At 52.7% G+C, this 19,252-nt stretch overlaps 2 protein-coding genes across 2 annotated transcripts in view; one reads left to right on the top strand and one right to left on the bottom strand.

Moving 5' to 3' along the window:
* Positions 1–14,334, top strand: part of ATP13A5 (ATPase 13A5) — a 74,815-nt gene extending 60,481 nt beyond the window's left edge. Inside the window, exons 20-30 of the mRNA XM_084845732.1 lie at positions 751–858; positions 1,060–1,139; positions 6,239–6,281; positions 8,418–8,527; positions 9,462–9,558; positions 10,143–10,215; positions 10,775–10,949; positions 11,367–11,548; positions 12,153–12,241; positions 12,496–12,576; positions 13,747–14,334. Coding sequence (XP_084701858.1) covers positions 751–858; positions 1,060–1,139; positions 6,239–6,281; positions 8,418–8,527; positions 9,462–9,558; positions 10,143–10,215; positions 10,775–10,949; positions 11,367–11,548; positions 12,153–12,241; positions 12,496–12,576; positions 13,747–13,947 — 1,239 coding nt within the window. The 3' untranslated portion in view covers positions 13,948–14,334. The remainder of the gene's footprint in view (positions 1–750; positions 859–1,059; positions 1,140–6,238; positions 6,282–8,417; positions 8,528–9,461; positions 9,559–10,142; positions 10,216–10,774; positions 10,950–11,366; positions 11,549–12,152; positions 12,242–12,495; positions 12,577–13,746) is intronic.
* Positions 14,309–19,252, bottom strand: part of LOC146351802 (zonadhesin-like) — a 39,631-nt gene continuing 34,687 nt past the window's right edge. Inside the window, exons 24-29 of the mRNA XM_084845731.1 lie at positions 18,896–19,095; positions 18,359–18,497; positions 18,039–18,173; positions 17,281–17,415; positions 15,338–15,452; positions 14,309–14,759 (exon numbers count right to left, since the gene is read on the bottom strand). Coding sequence (XP_084701857.1) covers positions 14,639–14,759; positions 15,338–15,452; positions 17,281–17,415; positions 18,039–18,173; positions 18,359–18,497; positions 18,896–19,095 — 845 coding nt within the window. The 3' untranslated portion in view covers positions 14,309–14,638. The remainder of the gene's footprint in view (positions 14,760–15,337; positions 15,453–17,280; positions 17,416–18,038; positions 18,174–18,358; positions 18,498–18,895; positions 19,096–19,252) is intronic.

Genomic DNA, 19,252 nt, shown 5'->3' with positions numbered 1-19,252 from the left:
CCTGGAGCCGCCAGCCACTTTTGGCCCCTGCCACTCCCTTCACTGATCTCCATTGCTAGCTGTCAGATGTACTTGAGGGTTACCGAACAGTGAGCAGGATCGCTAAGCATATGCCGATTACAAGACAGAGCAGGGACTGGGTGGGTAGACATATGCAAATCTGCTAAAGCGCAGTAACTATTCCAACTGTGGAGTAGTTACTGCGCTTTAGCAGATTTGCGCAGATCTCTGAAAAAGTAAAAATAAATAAATACAGTTAAATTTGTGCAAATCTCCCTGAAGGTGAAAAAAAAAAGTTAAATATGTGCAAATATTCCCAAAGGTGGAAAAAATAATGTTACATGTTATTTTTGTAACATTACAAAAATAATGGTTCTTTTGCACAAATGTGGACAAGTTGCTGCCTCTGCTGGCTAGCTGCTGCCCACTGGCTCTCTTGGAGAGGTATGAAGTGCTGATTAATATCTTGGTAACATGCCAACTGCCTGTCTGATGTAATATATATCCTGCCACTTCAGTCTCCCCTTAGCAGACGGTTGTCATCATGGCTGCTAGCAGTGGCTCTGGAGCATTGTAAGTGCTAGAATGCTGTAGTGAAGGGGATACTCCAAGGCATAGTCAAAGCAACCAAACTGAGTCAGTTTAAGGGCGGTGGCGGGGGGGGGGGGGTAATTTACCTAGCAATAGTACACAACAGTGGAAAGAGAAGATTCAAGTTGCAGCGTGATTCTTAATCATTTTAATGTTCAGAATCCCCACATTACCATCGAGGATGTGCCAGACTGTGGCTTCCATTTCGCCTTGAATGGGAACTCCTACCAGGTCCTCGTGAAATACTTCAACGATGTCCTTCCAAAGGTGAGCTGTGGGCAAAGGGGTGGGTGGGGGCCCCTGTGCTGCTGCTGCTGCCTTTTGCATATGGTGCAGTCCTGAGCACACTGAGATCTGTGAGGCTTCCTTGCAAGCAATGCATGGAGGGCTGGGCTTTCCTATGCCAGAAGAGTTGCAGTTTTAACCAATAGTTGCATTTTTTTAACTGACACATTTTTCTTTCTGCAGATACTTGTGAATGGGACGGTGTTTGCCAGGATGTCTCCAGGGCAGAAGTCCAGCCTTGTTGAAGAATTTCAGAAACTGGAGTAGGTCCCATGTTGTCATAATGCAGCAAGGGAGACTGAGCATTTTCTAGAAGCCCCAGAATGTCTCTGTGGGCCCCTGGGGAGGGAGGGCGGGAGGGCAGGCAGCACTGCGCTCCTGCATGCTGCATTCTGCTGCTTCCTTCTCGAGTGAGACACACACAACATCGCTCCATCCAACATCTTGGATGGAGGAGCCTCCATCGTGAGGAGCCCCAGTGACGTAGCGTCTCAGCCCCAGTGACAAAGTGTCAGCAAACAAGCGAGTTAAGCAACTGTGCAAGTTTAGCAACAGGGCAAGGAAGCCAGGGCAGTGAATTCTCCCCTCACTCCGTACTCACAGTAAGTAACTGTAAATAAATAACTATAAATAATTTCCCCACCTTCTCATAGTAAACAACTAAGTTTTCCAAGAAACCCTCCCCCCCAAATAACAGTTATGAAGGTAAAAAGCCAGCAGTGGGGAGGGGGCTATCCAGTGTATTGCACGGAATGCCACATGTACGACTACCTACCTGCTGGACAGAAGTCGTGGGCGTGTGCTTGGTGTAATGAGCTCCTGGCTCTCGGGGAACAAGTGCGTTCCCTTGAGGCCAAGGTTGCTAACCTGGAGAAGCTAAGAGAGGCAGAGAGGTTGGTGGCTGAGACCTTCCGGGACATTATTGGCTGTGTCCCACTCCCAGGGTGACAGCTCTTCTGCTGTCTCGGAGAATGCAGGTCTCGGGGAAGGAGGGCATCATTCTGAGGAAGAGGGAAATGGTCCCTTAGAAGGAACGCATTCCTCAAAAGACGAACAAATATCCTCTTGCGCCAAGGACGTGTCTCTGGGGGAAGGGGGGCTTGTAGTGGGAGATTCGAACAGACAGCTGGGTTTGTGATGGGCGTGTAGACCGCATGGTGAATTGCCTGCCTGGTATCATGCAGATGTCTAGATAGATAGATGCTTGCAGATATCATGCGCTGTCTAGATAGCCTGGTAGATAGTGTTGGGGTGGAGTCAGCGGTCGTGGTCCATGTTGGTACCACTGATATGCAGAAATGTAGTCACGAGGTCCTGGAAGCCACATTTAGGTTGCTAGGTAGGAGTTGAAATCCAGGACCACCAAAGTGGCTTTCTTGGAAATGCTACCTGTTCCACGCGCAGGGCCAGGTAGACAGGGAAAGCTGAGGAGTCTCAACGTGTGGGTGATATGGTGGTGGAGGGAGGAGTGGTTCAGTTTTGTTAGGCACTGGGGAACATTTTGGGACAAGCCAGGCCTGTACAAGAGGGACGGGCTCCACTTGAACCAAAATGGAGCCAGACTGCTGGTGCTAAACATGAAAAGGGTGGCAGAGCAGCTTTTTAACAAAACCCTGGGGGAAAGCTGACAGGAGCTGGGAAGCATCCGGTTCGGATTTAATCATCTCAAAGGGATGAAGATGAAAATGTTTTTGATTGTCCAAATGTAGAAGGGGAGGAAATAGGCCAGGGGCACATGGTAGAACATAATAGCCAATCAAAGGGGCCAATGTCCCATAGCAAAAGATGCACACGCCAGAGGCATCTGGAGAAGGATACTGTGTATAGGTGTTTCTGTGCAAATGCTAGAAGCCTCCGTGCCAAAATGGGAGAGTTGGAGTGCTTGATTTTAAAGTAAAACCTGGATATAGTGGGCATTACAGAAATCTGGTAGAGTGGAGAAAACCAGTGGGATATGGTCATCTCTGGATATAAACTCTATAGGAAGGACAGGGAAGAGTGTACTGGGGGAGGTGTTGACCTGTACGTCAAAGAGGGCATAGCGTCAAAAGAACTAGAACACCTAAAGGGGATAGGCTGTTCCACAGCCTCAAAACCACAATACTAGAAGCCCAGCTAAAATGTATACCACAGGTTAGGAAAGGTAGCACCAAGTCCAACACGTCACCGGCACAGTTATCGAGCAGTGTTAAAGGTAGGGGTGGACGAAAGTCACTTACCTGTCGTCGAAGCTTGTTCGCGGTGGGGGGGAGGCGCTTCGCTGCTCCCCCCGCGAAGTTCAGGCCGGGGGTGGAGGCTTCCCGCCTCGCCCGGCCGAAATTCAGGCCGGGGGGGAGGCTTCCTGCCTCGCCCAGCCGCGAACTCCAAAGTTTTTTTGTTTTTTTTTTAAACGCGCCCGTGATAGGCTACGTGACGATTAACGTAGCCTATCATGGCTAGATCTGCAAAGTCAGCCGTGATAGGCTACGTTAATCGTCACGTAGCCTATCACAGGTGACTTTAAAAAAAAAAGAAAAAAGCGCGTACGCTAATGGCGGCCCCCATAGGGAGCCGCCATTCGCGTTCCTTATTTGGTCGCTGTAGTCTACGTAAAGATTTACGTAGACTACGGCGACCAAATAAGGAACGCGAATGGCGGCTCCCTATGGGGGCCGCCATTACCCATACGCGCTTTTTTTTTTTTTTAAAGTCACCCGTGATAGGCTACGTGTCGATTTACATAGCCTATCATGGCTGACTTTGCAAATCTAGCCGTGATAGGCTACGTTAATCGTCACGTAGCCTATCATGGGGGCGTTTTTTTTTTCTTTCTTTTATTGGAATGGCGGCGGCGGCAGCCGGTCAAAAGACCAGCTGCCGCTCCCGCCCCGCATGAACACCCACCGAACCGCTGGCCGGACCCGCCGCCAGGAGGGACATTCGGCAAAGGTAAGTCCCGTCCCGGGGGGCGTGTGGGGGGCGCGCGGAGAATTTCTCCCCGGAACTTGTTCGGGGGGCCGAACACATTGGCGCTCGGCCCCCCGAAGTTTCGGGGAGAAATTCTCCGCCATCCCTAGAAAGGAGCTATTAGAGAAAAGAGAGCTTCCTTCAGAAAATGGAAGTCTTTCTCAAGTGAGGAAAACAAAAGGGAGCACAAGCTTGCACAAAGACGATGCAAGCAGACAATATGAGATGCAAAAAAGCATTTTGAAGAGCATATCGCTAGCAATATCAAGGCCAACAATAAAGAACTCTTTAAATATATCAGAAGCAGAAAACCAGCTAGGGAGGCAGTTAGACCATTGGATGACAATGGAGTTAAAGGAGTACAGAAGGAGGACAAGGAGATTGCAGAGAAGCTGAATGAATTCTTTTCATCCATATTCACTGCAGAAGATATAGGACAGATACCTGTGCCTGAACTGATGTTTGCAGGAAGGGAGTCTAAGGAAATGAGAGAAATAGTGGTGACAAAAGATGATGTTCCCAACCTTACTGATAAATTTAAAGCAAACAAATCACTGAGCACAGATGGTATCCATCCTAGAGTTCTCAAAGAACTCAAATATGAAATTGCTGAACTTCTAAGCAAAATATGCAACATGTCCCTAAGATCAGCCTCTGTACCAGAGGACTGGAAGATGGCCAATGTAACACCAATTTTCAAAAAGGGATCCAGGGGGGATCCGGGAAATTACAGGCCCGTTAGCTTAATGTCTGTTTTGGGTAAATTGGCTGAAGGCATTATTAAAGATAAAATTAGTAAGCATATAGAAGGACAAGCCCTGCTGAAAAAGAATCACCATGACTTCTGCAAAGGTAGGTCCTGCCTCACTAACCTTTTAGAGTTCTTTGAGGGTGTCAGTAAACATGTAGACAGGGTTATCCAGTAGACGTTGTTTACTTGGACTTCCAAAAGGCTTTTGACAAAGTCCCTCACCAAACACTCCTGAGCAAACTTAGCAGTCATGGAATAAGAGCACAGGTCCTCTTATGGATCAGAAACTGGTTAAAGAACAGAAAGCAGAGAGTAGGAATACATGGCAAATTCTCCCGATGAAGTAAATCATGGGGTCCCACAGGGATCTGTATTAGGACCAATGCTTTACAGGCTGTTCATAAATGATCTGCAATTAGGACTGAGCAGCGAAGTGGCCAAGTTTGTGGATGACACCAAATTATTTAGGGTGGTTAAAACAAAAAGGGATTGTGAATTGCTCCAAAAGGATCTCTACAAACTGGGAGAATGGGCATCTAAATGGCAAATGTGGTTCAATATAAGCAAGTGTAAAGTGATGTATGTTGGGGCAAAAAATCCCAACTTCAAGTATAGCCTGATGGGATCTGAGCTAGTGATGACTGACCAGGAAAGAGATCTTGGGGTTGTGGTGGACAGCTCAATGAAGATGTCAGCCCAGTGTGCAGCTGCTGTAAAAAAAGGCAAACTCCATGTTAGGCATAATTAGAAAAGGAATTGAGAATAAAACTGGCAACATCATGCTGCCCCTAAACAAATCGATGGTGCTGCCACATGTGGAATACTATGTACAGTTCTGGTCACCACACCTAAAAAAAAGATATTCTAGAGCTGGAAAAGCTGCAGAAAAGGGTCACTAAAATGATCAAGGGGTGGAGCATCTCCCCTGTGAGAGAAGATTACAACAGCTGGGATTGTTTTGCTTGGAAAAAAGACGGGTAAGGGGAGACATGATGGAGGTCTACAAAATTAAGCATGGTATGGAGAATGTGGATAGGGGAGACATTTTTCTCCCTCACTCCAAATACTAGAACCTGGGTCATCCTATGATGCTGATTGGTGGGAGATTCAGGACAGATCAAAGGAAGGACTCCTTCACACAGTGCACAGTTAAACTATGGAATTTACTACCACAGGATGTAGTGCTAGCCACCAGTTTGGATGGCTTTAAAAGGGGGTTAGACACATTCCTGGAGGAAAAGGCTATCAATGGCTACTAGTCTTGATGGCTCTATGCTGCCTCCAGTACCAGAGGCAGTGATTCTATGTACACCAGTTGCTGGTGAACATGGGTGAGAGGGTGCTGTTGCACTCATGCCTTGCTTGTGGGTTCCTGGTTGACAGGCGGTTGGACACTGTGTGAACAGAGTGCTGGACTATGGGGATTTCATCCCACATGACATGACATGACATACTTGGCAGCCCCTGCAGGGAAATCTCTCCATTTAGGGCTAGCCGTGTGCGCGCTTGGATGTTTATTTACTATTTATTTATTTATTTATTTATTTATTTCATTTCTATACCGCCCAATAGCCGAAGCTCTCTGTTTGCAGGCATTACTGTGAATGCTGTAAAAAAAAGAGAAAAAAGAAGAGCTGTTAAATTGTTTTCTCTCCTGTCTTCCAGTTATTATGTGGGGATGTGTGGAGATGGAGCCAATGATTGTGGGGTAAGCCATAACGACAACACTGTGTGGTTGTTTGTTACTCATCCATATCTCCTCCTGTATAAACGCAGTGGGTCGTAAGTGGAAACAGGTTTCTTTTAAATAGTCTGCCTCTCTGTGGTGGGTAGAGAGGTGATGAGTTTGAGAGGCACTTGCATTTTTTAAAATGTAGGACATGTGTGCAATGCATTCCCATTTATTATCAATTTTTCTGTTAGCTTATCAGTTGATTTACTACTGTTGGTTTATCACAATTTAACCCCCCAAAGCAGGTCAGTGTGTGAAGCTGGGAAGGGAGCTGGAGAATTTGTTTCTTTTGCCCTTAGGTTACATCATGGATTAGCTATTGGGAATTTAAAAAAAAATCATTAGATTAGAAATGATAAGGAACACATAAAGGTGTGTTGTTTCTAAACTTAAAATTGAAAGTTCAGTCATAGACTCCCTACAGGAAGCAACCGAGGCTAGGGGAAAACTGCTTCCAGCAGCAGAGTGGGGCAGGTGGGGGTGGGGAGAGGACGGGTCATATTCTCCACCCTCCACCCCGGGCTCCAGTTCACTTTTAAAGTCACCCCCCACCCCACACTTATAGGCAAAGCAGGGCTTGTGCATGTGCAATACACACACGCGTGTGCGCGTCTGGCTTGGCTCCTTGCACTTGCAGATGAAATCATGCCGTCATTTTTGCATATTCCTGTGCTGGCATTCGTGGGATTGGCCATGGAAGTCCATGAGTTTCCTGTGATGTCAGGGTCTGGGTTTGGACATGGAGAATCATGGATTAAATTTTATACGAACTACAGATTTTTATTTTTCTGGTTGAATTCCAGTTACTGTGACCAGGTAATTGTGTTTTTTGTGCATATTTCTTCAAATGTGTTGATGAGGCAAAAGTCTGCCCCAGGGACACACACACACTCAGCCTGAGATTCAGGACTTCCTGAACATGAAGATTAGAGCTCCCGGAAAATTTGCCTGCATTTCACTTGGACACAGGACTCTATGGGAATTGTTCTTCTTCAAAATAGGACTAGATGAAACAACGATCCGGTGGATCCACAGGTGGCTACAAAACTGGACTCAAAGAGTGCTTATCAATGGGACCTTCTCAAACTGGGGAGAGGTAACGAGTGGGCTACCGCAGGGCTCAGTCCTGGGCCCAGTGCTCTTCAACATTTTTATGAATGACTTGGAGGAGGAGGTGCAGGGAATGCTGATCAAATTTGCAGATGACACAAAATTGGGCAGGATAGCTAATACTTTGGAAGATGGAAACAAAATTCAAAGTGATCTGGATAGACTGGAGCGCTGGCCAGAAAACAACAGAATTACATTTAATAGGGATAAATGCCAAGTTCTGCACCTGGGAAAAAGAAACCAAATGCACAGTTACAAGATGGGGGATACATGGCTCAACAACACTACAAGCGAGAAGGATCTTGGCATTGTTGTCGATCACAAGCTGAATATGAGCCAACAATGTGATGTGGCTGCAAAAAAGGCCAATGCTCTTTTGGGCTGCATTAATAGAAGCATCGCTTCCAAATCCCGGGAAGGACTAGTTCCCCTCTACTCAGCACTGGTTAGGCCTCATCTGGAGTACTGTGTCCAGTTCTGGGCACCACATTTTAAGAAGGATGCAGACAAACTGGAGAGGCTCAGAGGAGGGCAACAAAGATGATCATGGGACTGGAAACAAAGCCCTATGAAGAGAGACTGAAAGAGCTGGGCATGTTCAGCCTTGAGAAGAGAAGACTGAGGGGAGATAGGATAGCGCTCTTCAAATACTTGAAAGGCTGTCACAGAGAGGAAGGCCAGGATCTCTTCTCCATCATCCCAGAATGCGGGACACGGAATAATGGGCTCAAGTTCAAGGAAGCCAGATTCCGGCTGAACATCAGGAAAAATGTCCCAACTGTTAGAGCAATGCGACAATGGAACTAATTCCCTAGGGAGGTGGGGGGCTCTCCTGCACTGGAGGCGTTCAGGACGAGGCTGGACAGCCATCTGTCGGGGATGCTGTGACTTGGATTCCTGCACTGAGCAGGGGGTTGGACTCGATGGTCTTGTAGGCCCCTTCCAACCCCGCTATTCTATGATTCTGTGAAATGAATGGTGGTGTTTTTTGTTTCCCCCCAGGCTTTAAAAATGGCCCACGTGGGGATCTCCCTTTCGGAGCAGGAGGCTTCTGTGGCGTCGCCCTTCACCTCCCAGACCCCCAACATTGAGTGTGTTCCAGAATTGATAAGGTATGTTTGTGATGCTCCATGTAAAACCTCATTCCTCCAATGGCAGCTTGTAGGAGCGAATGGCTTGTTGTTCCCATGCCTTCCCCTTCCAATTTCCTCCTTCCTGGCTGGCACCCCTAGTCTAGCCTGGCCTGTGCAGGAGTCTCCCAAGGTAACTGGAGGGCTGCCAGAGCTGCGGCACTGCCAGTCATCATGAGCATCACTGCCTGTCCTGGTCACCATCTTGCTCTCTACAGGGCTGAATGTCGTTCTCAGCACCCTGAGCCATCCTCCCACCCCTCAGCAGCATTGCGCAGGCCTCTGCAGCCTTTTAACCATCCTGTGTCAATGCAGGCCAGGGCCTTTGGCAAGGCGTAGATAATCCTAGGAGCAGCAGTGAGAGAGCAACCAGTTCAGTCCAGAGTCCCACATAGAAGTTCCGAGGAGGGTCTGCAGGCATAGGCGAGGTCGAGGCAGTCCAGGGGTCAGTTCACCAGCGTCCGTTTCAGCAAGCGTCAAAGTCAGTCAAGGGGGTCTCCGAAAACGTTATCCAGGTGCATAGCCAAGGTCTAGGAGCTTATCCGATCCGCTGTTGTTTGCAGGCTGAATTTTTAGCAGGCCGTTAATCAGCACAGCTGGCTAATTAGGTCAGCATGTTGCTTTTAAGGGAGGGCCCCACGCTGTGACTTCCTTTTGCTCTTTTGCTGCACATGAATGATCCTATGCCATTCAGAGGGATGGATCCCCTCAGAGTCTGTGTCCAGCATTTGGGCAAGTTCAGGAACTGCTCCTGTAATGTTTCCAGAGGACTGTCAGCCAAGGCTTCCTGTTCCTTGCTGAGCTCTGGCTGGGGCCCATTGTGCTGCCTTCCTCAGGTGAATCTTCCTCCAGGTAGGGCATGACACTAACAGACTGTCCACTTCTCTCTTCTCCCGCCTTCACCCCCGTCCCCCAGGGAAGGTCGTGCCTCCCTCGTGGCTTCCTTTGCAGTGTTTAAATACCTGACACTTTACGGCATTATACAATTCATCAGTACTGCTCTGCTTTTTTGGGTATGTATGAATAGGCTGAATTGATGTCTCCAGATCCGTCCCAAGGGCTGAAGGGTGGATGACCCGCAGCAAGCCCTCATCAGTCGCAGTCCCTAGGCTGGAGAGAGACAGTAGTCTTTACGAGAGGTGAAGGTGGTCTGCTGGAGATATGGCGTCTCCCGTGGCGCATGCACACCGTTGTCCCTCTGCTGTTTCTGGAAAGCAGCTCCGGCAGGTTTTTGAATGCTACAAAACCCCACTGAGCCTGTGAACGGTCACCCTAGTGCGATGAGTGCCTCTGAAAACATGGCCTGTTTACACAGAGCTGGAAGGAAACTAGCCAGTGGATCCTCCGCTTCCCAGAGAGGTTATCGTGCAAAAGCCTCCCTCCCAGCCATCTCTGAACATCTGCACGGCCTCAGCCTGGGGGAGACTCGGCAGCCTCCCAGGGTGGGGGCAGGGGGAGGTTATTTTCCAGAGCAGAAGCTGCCCTTTGAGTTGGGCCCTTTGTGCCTGTCTGTGTTCATGAAATAGTAATCTGAGAAATAGTTTGAGTGTACCTGTACGAAAACAAGCCTTCCATGAACTATTTCTTTTCCTTTCAGCAAATACAGATCTTTGGGAATTACCAGTACCTCATGCAAGATGTCTGCATTACCCTCGTTGTATGCCTCACAAGTAAGCAGGTCACCCTGTTCTCGGTCTTCTCGTCAATGACCTTGCTCCTTTTAAGCTAAGGTGTGGGGCGGGTCCCACTAAGGCCAGTAGGACACAAGTCACACATTAAAATTTTAGATGCTAAAATTCCCTCTTGATCTAAAGTTGCCCCATACTTGCCTTACCCCAGCCATGGATGGTCCGCCTGAACCTGCAGGCTCAAGCTCTGGTGAGCCTCTAGGGCAGGGGTTTCCAGAGCTGTGGGACAGCCACCAAGAATGCCTCTGTCTGAGCTCAAAGCTGGCAGTCACCTGCACCTCTGGAGGGAGGCTTGTCTGTCCCACCCTTGGAGAACTCTTTCTGGAGCGAGGGTGTCTTTCTCTCTCTCTCTGCCCATCTGCTTGGCGCACGCGATGGCTCTGGCTCTTCACTGGCTGGCCCAGGGCTGGCAGTCCTTCCTGGCCTCGCCGGCTGCTGCCGTGTGGGCCTGATGCTGATGGCTGTGGGGCAGGGAATGAGAAGGGGCTTTTTTGCATGCACTGTGCAGCTTCCCTGGACTGCCCTCTCTTCCTTCCGACAGTGAGCCTGACCCACGCCTATCCCAAACTGGCCCCCTACCGCCCTCCCGGACAGCTCCTCTCGCCACCCCTGCTGCTCTCCGTCACCCTCAACGTCTGCTTCGCCCTCATCATCCAGGTCTTTGGCTTCCTGTATGTGAAGCAGCAGCCCTGGTACTCAAAGCTGCGCAGTCACAGGTGAGCTCCCCATCCAAAGACGGCTCCCAAGCAGAGGCTAAGGTGCGAGGTGGGAACGATGTCATGGGGGGAGTCACTCTCTCCTGACGTTAGTTTCTAGCACTGGTTCCGTTCTGCGCAGAGAGGTGCTGGGGCTCATACTCCCCTAGAGGTCACTTTCTAATCCAGAGGTCTGCCCCTTATTCCTAGGGGTGTGGGGGGCCTCAGTCTTGCTGCACATAGTCAGGGGTCTTTATTGGCAACTGGCAATTCTCCACAGTTGGCCCTGACAAACAAAGAGGTCCTGGGGCTTAGCTGTGCCACAAGCTGAGCCCCACAGGTGTAGCAGCAGCCAACAAGCAGGCAATAATGGATCAGGGCCAGGGAGAAGCAAGAGGGAGGAAGTCAGGTGTGTGTGTGTCCTCTTCCTTCCAGCAGGTGCCCCTTAGGAAGCCAGCCCCTGCTGCCGGGCAATGGGTCAGCCAACTCCACGGCCCAGGAGCATGGCGTTTTGAGCTATGAGACAACCACCCTCTGGCCACTTGTGACCATCAACTGCATTATCGTGGCCTTTGTCTTCTCCAAGGGGAAGCCGTTCAGGAAGCCCATCTACACCAACTGTAAGCTCGTCTGGGAAAGCCACATTCCCTTTAGCCCTTCTAGTTCTTGGCTTTGGCACCAGAGCCCCCTCCGCCCCACCCCCACCCCAGCCAAGCGAGTGGCTGTCTGGGCAACCGAGGCCCAAGGCCAGGGACCTTCCGACCCACACGTGGAGCGGGAGGGGCTCAGGAACCTTATCCAGAGAGTGTTTCCTTGAGATGCTTTGAGTGTTCTGTGCATTATTGCAGTACTCCTTTCAGTGGCCCTGCTTTATTATCTTATTACAGATAGGGGCCAAAGGACAGGGGCTTTGGTTTTAAATATTAAATCCTTCTAAAAGGGGCTGTGGGATGGCTGAACTTCACCCACATCACCTGCAAAGAAAGGGATCCCCTTGCTGGCTTTCTTCCAGGAGGGCCTGAGCTGCCTGGCAGGAGGCTGCCAACGGCAGAGCGCTGTCCTTGCTTCCTTGTCAACAGCCTCTGTGGCCAGGCACCCTCCCCAGTGTCCAGTGTACCATGGAAACCAGCTTGCTTAATACCTGACTCCCATCACTCAGCTGGACCAGAGGGATCCTCGTCCCAGGGGACTAACTGGCCCTTCCCTCCTCTTTTGCTTCCCCAGATATATTCTCCTGCCTGCTGTGCCTCCAGCTTGGAGTTTCCCTTTTTCTTTTCTTTGCTGACATTGAAGCTGTGTACAGGGGAATGGAGGTGAGTGCTGGAGGCCTGCATGTGCAGGAGCGTGCAACCTGGGAGCATGTAATCTGGAGCATCCCTCAGCACTGGGATATGAGCCACCAGTACCAGGTTAAATGCAATGCCCTCTGCTTGGAAGAAAATGCAGGATTGGCTTCACCTGGCCAAGCTGGGGGTGGGGCTGGTGTGCAAGATGTGCCACGCCAGATTGGCTGATCTGAAGGGGCTGTGGGAGACTAACCCCCGGGACCCCTTTCCTTTCCTCACAGCTTCTCTGCACACCAACCATTTGGAGGGTTTACGTTCTGGTTATGCTGTTGGTCGTGTTTGTGGTCTCATTCTTTGTGGAGGTGAGCAGACATCTGTTTCTTCCGTTTCCCTGGAAACTGGCTCCAAGCCTTCCTTCCCTTTGAGCAGAGTGTTCCCTGCTGCTGCTGCTACCTGGTGCAGCGGATGCTGAGGTGATGGGAGGGTTAAGAATGGTCAGAAAAATGGTCCATCTGGCTCAGCCTCCTCCTGCCCAGCACCAGGTGTCCTGCAGAGGCTCACAAGCAGGATGGGATATGAGGGGGATACCACCGCCCCCCGGCTGCTACTGCTGGGCATCTTCTCTCTGGGGGAGGTCATGAAGATGGGCTTAAAATAACATATAAGCCATAGGGCATGCGTGGAAGAGGCGGGGGAGGAGCCAGTGTCACTTCTCTCTTCCAGTTCCCCATCTATTAAAATGGGATTTGTGGCGGGACTCCCTTGGGATTGTGCGGTGCAGATCTCCCACAGGATGTGGTCTGCCAGCCCAGGCTGTCAAGCAGCAGGGAAGAGGGGGGACTGACCCTGGCATGGGCACCTTCACCGCTGTTGTGATAGGCAGAGGAGGGCTTGGTGCATTTTGCCACAGCCTCTCCACTCCCTTCTGTGCCTTCCAGGTTTTGTCATCCAGAAGGATGTAAGCAGGACAAATTCAAATAAATGCAAATCAGGCACATTCACGGACTTAAGTTCTGTCTTGCAGCTGTTGTTCAGGTTTTCACATCACAGAGAGGGGTTTTTGTTTAACAGAGGAGCGGAATCAAGGCAGAAAGAAGGTGTGGCAGCTTACCCTACAAACTCTGAGAGCTAGAAGCTCGTTCTTCTGTTTAGGGGGTGGAGGGGGCCCTGGTTTTCTAAAGATTCTGAATCCCAGTTCAAACAGGAGGCTGCATACTTGTCTGGCAAACAGGCAGCTGGAGAGAAATATGCACAGCTCTGATCAGGAAAGAATGAAAGGGAGCGTGGACTAGTGGTTGGGTTATTGGAAGGGAAATGCCATCCCACGAATGTCAGTAAAACCCTTGGGAGAGGCATTGCTTCCCCTTGGGTGCTCTGTCCTTGTCTTCTTCCACCTCCTCCTGCTCCTGCTCACCTGAGAGCAAGGGTAAAACTCCCACCTGGGCTGTGCCAGTCCGTGCTGGGCTGAGACTCCCTGGGATAACGCCCAGCAATCAAGGAACCTCCACTTCCCCCTCCTCTGTCCTTTGCAGGATGCCATCCTGCAGAACCACCACCTGTGGCTGCTGATCAAGGCACTGTTTCGATTCCATTCCTCAAGCCAGTACCGGAAGCTGCAGCGGCAGCTGGAGGGGGATGCAATGTGGCCTCCCATGAACCGAAGGGATTTTGCTGAAGACCGAAAAAGTGAGGCCTACATCAATCCCATCTATGAACTCAATGAAGACAGCTAGCTGGCAGTCCAGAGGTAACAGAGCAGGCTGGCAAACGAGGACCTGCTAACTTGTATGTACAGCGTGTGAATAGAATTTTGTCTACAAACCCACAGAAAATGCTGTTACAAAAGACCTGGAAATGGGCAGCTGTGCCCCTATTGGCACCCCCCTGCCCCTATTTTAACCAGGCAATGAAGGTTTAGCCACTGTCTGAATGGGGTTTTGCCCCTGCTCAGATAGAAACCAGTTAAAGAAAATTAAGGCTTGTTCCCTGCACGGGGGCGAGAGGGTCCCCTTCCTCCTCAGTGGCAACAAGCTGCCTCAGGGGGACCGTTTGAGGACTCGCAAAGGTGCTGCAAACACCCACCTTCCAGAAAATAAAGTTAACTTGGATTTATTTTCCTGAAGAAAATGAAGTGGTTTTCTTTATGCACTTTGCAGTAAAAAGACATGTCGGGGGCAGTGGTGGAGGGCAGGGGTTGCTTTGGAGGGGTTTCGATATAAGGACAGCATCAATAGCTAAACGTCTCACATGACTGTGAATATATGAAAATAGTTTGGACAACATGGGAATCGGTTGCAGTTGTCAGAAAAATAGTTTAAATTTATTCTGAGTGGGAAGCCCAGGCAAGCCAACACAGGGGCAAGAAGAAAAACCTGCCCTGGAAGAATGACTACGTGCTGAGAAAGAATTGCAGAGCTGTTCGTTTTAGTCCTGCTCGAAGGCCAGGTTGCGCACGTAGCTGAGGTCTTGCTGAGCACATGTAGAGAGCGTGGAAGGGTGCAGAGGCGTGGGGGCTCCTCTCGCAGAGAGATGCTGGGCACGTTTCCTGTTAAGAAAAGAGCCTTCTCACAGACGAGGAAAGGACCCTTGTGCAACAGGAGCGCTCCCCTTCTGCCCGTGACTTGCTCCAGGCTTCTGCGGCTGCCCTTTGCTGCTCCATTCCTCTTTACCTCTGGGGCAGGTTGTTCAGTGTTTGCTGGGGAGGGGGGGGTGCGCTCCTTCTTGGCCTTCCCGCTCTATTGGGCTCCTCAGCTTCCCGTTCTTGGCTAGTCTCTCTCCCCCCACACTGTTCTCGGAGGTCCTCACTGAACCCCACGGCTGATCATGGCACCCAGCACTACCTCCCCACAACCCCAGCCCCCCGAGATTTCTGCTTAGATGTTGCACGGCTGGCCGTTTCACCCTCAGGAAGTCCAAAGGTAGAACTACATGATACACCCTATCACGTCTCATAAACCAGTGGTGATTTCTTCAACGCAAATGCTCTGTGGGAAGGTCCCTGACACTGCTTCTCCCTGTAAGGCCTTGAGGAAACCCACCCTGCAACTAAAACAGCTTTTCATGCTCTGCCTTGGCCTTCTCCTTTCACTCTGCATCTTCTCGCCTGGGCAGAGGGAGGCTTACCTGGGAAAGCATAAGCAGAGCACTGCGGCGACGATCAAGACGGCGATGACCGCAAACGCTGCGATGCCTACAGCAATGTAGATGGCGGTGCGCGGATTCTCTTTTGGGGGACCTTCTAAGCAACAAAGAGGAGCAGGAGGAGAGAAGGTTACAACAGCTGGGCTTGTTTAGCGTGGGAAAAAGCAGGGTGAGGGGAGACAGGGTAGTGGTCTACAAAATGATGCCTGGTGTGGAGAATGTGGAGAGGGAGGCATTTTTCTCCCTCTCTCAAAATACTAGAACCCGGGGTCATCCTATGAAGCTGATTGGTGGGAGATTCAGGACAGCTAAAAGGAAAGACCTCTTCACACAGCACAGAGTTAAGCTATGATGATCAGGGGCCTGGAAACAAAGGCCAATGAGGAGAGACTGAAAGAACTGGGCGTGTTTAGCCTTGAGAAGAAGAGAAGACTGAGGGGAGACAGGATAGCGCACTTCAAGTACTCGAAAGGTTGTCAGAGAGAGGAAGACCGGGATCTATTCCCAGAGCGGGCTCAAGTTCAAGGAAGCCAGATTCTGGCTGAACCTCAGGAAAAACTTCCAACTGTTAGAGCAGTGCGACAATGGAACCCATTCCCTAGGGAGGTGGGGGGCTCTCCTGCACTGGAGGCGTTCAAGATGAGGCTGGACAGCCATCTGTCGGGGATGCTCTGGCTTGGATTCCTGCACTGAGCACGGGGTTGGACTTGATGGCCTTGTAGGCCCCTTCCAGCCCTACTATTCTATGATTCTATAAAATTCCTGGAGAAAAAGGCTATTGATGGCTACTAGTCTTGATGGTTGTGTGCTACCTCCAGTACCGGAGGCACTGAGCCTGTGTACACCAGTTGCTGGGGAACATGGGCAGGAGGGTGCTGTTGCGCTCATGCCCTGCTTGTGGGTCCCAGTTGACAGCTGGTTGGCCACTGTGTGAACAGAATGCTAGACTAGATGGACCCTTGGTTTGATCCAGCAGGGCTCTCCATATGTTCTTAGAATGAGCTCTGAACTGGCTGGTTCTTTTGTGTGGACGGAGTGGGATGAATACCCCCTCCCTGCCCCCTGGGCTACACAGGAATGGGCTTACGGGTTAACAGGTGAAGGGCTTCAAGTAGCTAGCTCTAACCTTTTCACAGGAGGAGGTCATCTCGCACTGTTTCGTTTAAGGACTACAGTGAGCAACATGGGAGGTCCAGGGGCCATTTTTGCTCCCTGACCCCCCATGGGCTGCCGGCTGCAAGGTCCACGGGGTGGCCCATAAAAAAAGTTTAAGAGGAGGGGGGGAACTCCTCCACAGTGCTACAGCACATGACAACTGTTAAATTTAGCTTGTTTGCAAGCTAAATTCAGCCCTTTCGGTGCTCTGTAGCCATTACGGATGGCATGTTTCGGTTAATTTTCTTGTTTTTCAAATTTAGGGATGCAGGTGGTAGTGAGGACCACAGTGGGGGCAGCTGGGGTCGCATGCCTATGGGCCACTTGTTGCCTACGCCCGACTCAGGTGGATAATATGCACTCAACTTTTCATGTCCTAAAGCTAAACTGTTCCAGGCAGAGGGAAGGAACTACTCAGCATGAGCACTCCCCCGCCCAGGGCCAGCTGCCCCGGCCACAGGTGCCCCTCTGCAGGAGAGAGGGGCTCTGGCAAGCAACACCCCCAGAGGCCCCCCACCCCCACCCTAGGAGTCTTCTTCCTGCTGTTTCTTCCTGTCTCTGCACTCCGGTGCAAGTGAGAGAAGCCCTTGCCTCTCCCCCAACCCCTCTGTGCCCACCAGAAGATGTGGTGGCACAGAGAGGCTTGGCTGCAAGTGCACAGAGAGGCTGGGGAGTCATCCAAGCCCACATTCTGTGGTGCCCAAAGGACCTGGGGCCTGGAGGGCAGCTGGGGCACAAGTCCCCTAGGGCAGGGGTGGGGAGGGCTCTACCTGCAGGTTTCGTCTCAGTCTCGCACAAGGCTCCGCTATAGCCTGTGGGGCACTGGCAGTGGAAGCTGCTGCCTGGGCTGCCGGTATCTACACAGACCCCATCGTGCAAACACGGACTGGACAGGCAAGGGCCAACTGGGGAGAGAAGGAGAGTCGGGGGTGGGGCTCAGAGAAGTGGCAGCTGGGCAACTCCTTCCCAGCAGGGGCAGCTCTGAGCCCCCGCCCACCGCCCTTGACCCCAGCTACACTGCAGGTGCCACCCTTGGGGCAGGTTGAAGGGGGCAGACCCACATTTTGTAGAGCCCAAAGTACTGATGGCCACCTGTTTGGATGGCTTTAAGAGGGTTCACAAATTCCTGGAGGAGGAGGAGGCGGTCAGTGGCTACTAGTCCTGAAGGCTCTGTGCTTCCCCCAGGGCCAGAGGCAGCACGCCGACATGCACCAGTCGCTGGGCAAGACGAGTGGGAGGCTGCTATGGCACCCCGGGCTTCCCATTGGGGCAGCCGGCTGGCAACTGTGCGAGTGGGATGCTGGACGAGACGGGCCCTCGGTCTGACCCAGCTGCGGGGCTGTCCCACACGCTGTTCCCGCTCATGGGGGCACGAGGTGCTCAAGCAGCCGCAGCACCAGGTGGATGCCCTGCTGCCCATGATGAAGGGGGGAAATGCCTGGGCAGAGGAGCACCAGGGCCCGGGCCGGGGGCGGCTCCTCTGGGCCTGCGGGGCAGCTGGGCACAGGTCCCCTAGGGCGGGCGCTACCTGCTGGTGTCACCCCCGTCTCGCACAAGGCTCCACTGTAGCCCGCGGGGCACTGGCAGCGAAAGCCTCCGCCTGGGCTGCCGGTCTCGACGCAGACCCCGTCGTTCAAGCACGGATCGGGCAGGCAGGGGCCGGCTGGGGAGAGAAGGTGAGTCGGGCATGAGCGGCTTGGGGGGCGGCCGCAGGCGCGTGCTCCCCGGCAGCGCTGAGCCCTGCGCCCCCGCTGGGCCCGGCCCGGCGCCCCCCGTGCGGCACGGGCGGGCCTCTCCCCGCCGCTGCGCACGCCCCCCGTGCCGCACACGAGGAAGAAGGCCACTCACGGCTGTAGCACCCGCGGGTGAAGTTGGCCACGGCGCACAGCTTGCTGGGCCCGCAGGCGGCCGTGGCGCAGGCGGCGCTGGCGCTGTCAGTGCACACGCAGGCCTGGCTGCAGTCGTCGGACAGGAACCGCGCCTCCACCTGCGGCAGGAGGGCGGAGGCTGAGCTCATCCCAGAGCAAAAGCGAAGCACTCCTGCGCCCCATCGCCAGCCACCCCAGGGCCGCGCGCCCCGGGCACCAGGGGGGGTGGTCGGCTGGCTCCGCGCAGCAGCAGGCAGGGCCTGCTGGTAGGGCTGCGTGGACGGCGGGGGGAGGGCTGGCCCGCGGGGGGGGGGGGACCTCATGGCACAGGTCCCACCGCCCGTTAGGGAGGACCGGGCAGCGCCTGGCGCCTCGCCAGCAGCCCCGCCGAGCCCTCCGTCCTGTGCAGGCGGCGCTCTCCAGGCATGGCGCCCCCTGGCGGCTGCCAGATGGAGACGCGGTCCCGGCGTCTTTCCTGCCGTGCGCTGGGTGGGCTGCAGGTGCCCCCGCCCCGTACCTGGTAGTATCTGCCCAGGAAGGTGCAGCCGCACTCGCGGAAGGGCACGCAGTCGAACCCGCTGAGGACGTATCCGGGGAGGCACTCGCAGCCTTCGAGGCAGGGCCTGTCACACTCCGCGGGGGCAGCCCAGTCCGAGCACGAGGCGGGGCAGGCGGGCGAGCAGGCACTGTACCTGCTGTGTGGGGGGCAGCGGGGCGCTGTGGACCCAAGAATCAGAGCCTCTGAGCGCGCGGCTCGCGGAGGGGGCCGCACCCCGGTCTGCCCGCAGCACCGGGGGGGGCGGCCCTGGCCTGGCCTCCGCGAGCGGGGTGACCCACGGGGAGAGGCGCTGGCCCTGCGAGGGGTGGTTGCCCA

This window comes from Heloderma suspectum, chromosome 3 (assembly GCF_057233095.1).
Source record: "Heloderma suspectum isolate Gila_16-S chromosome 3, 16-S_ref, whole genome shotgun sequence".
NCBI classification, from domain to species: Eukaryota; Metazoa; Chordata; class Lepidosauria; order Squamata; family Helodermatidae; genus Heloderma; species Heloderma suspectum.
This window is presented reverse-complemented; position numbering and strand designations above follow the sequence as displayed.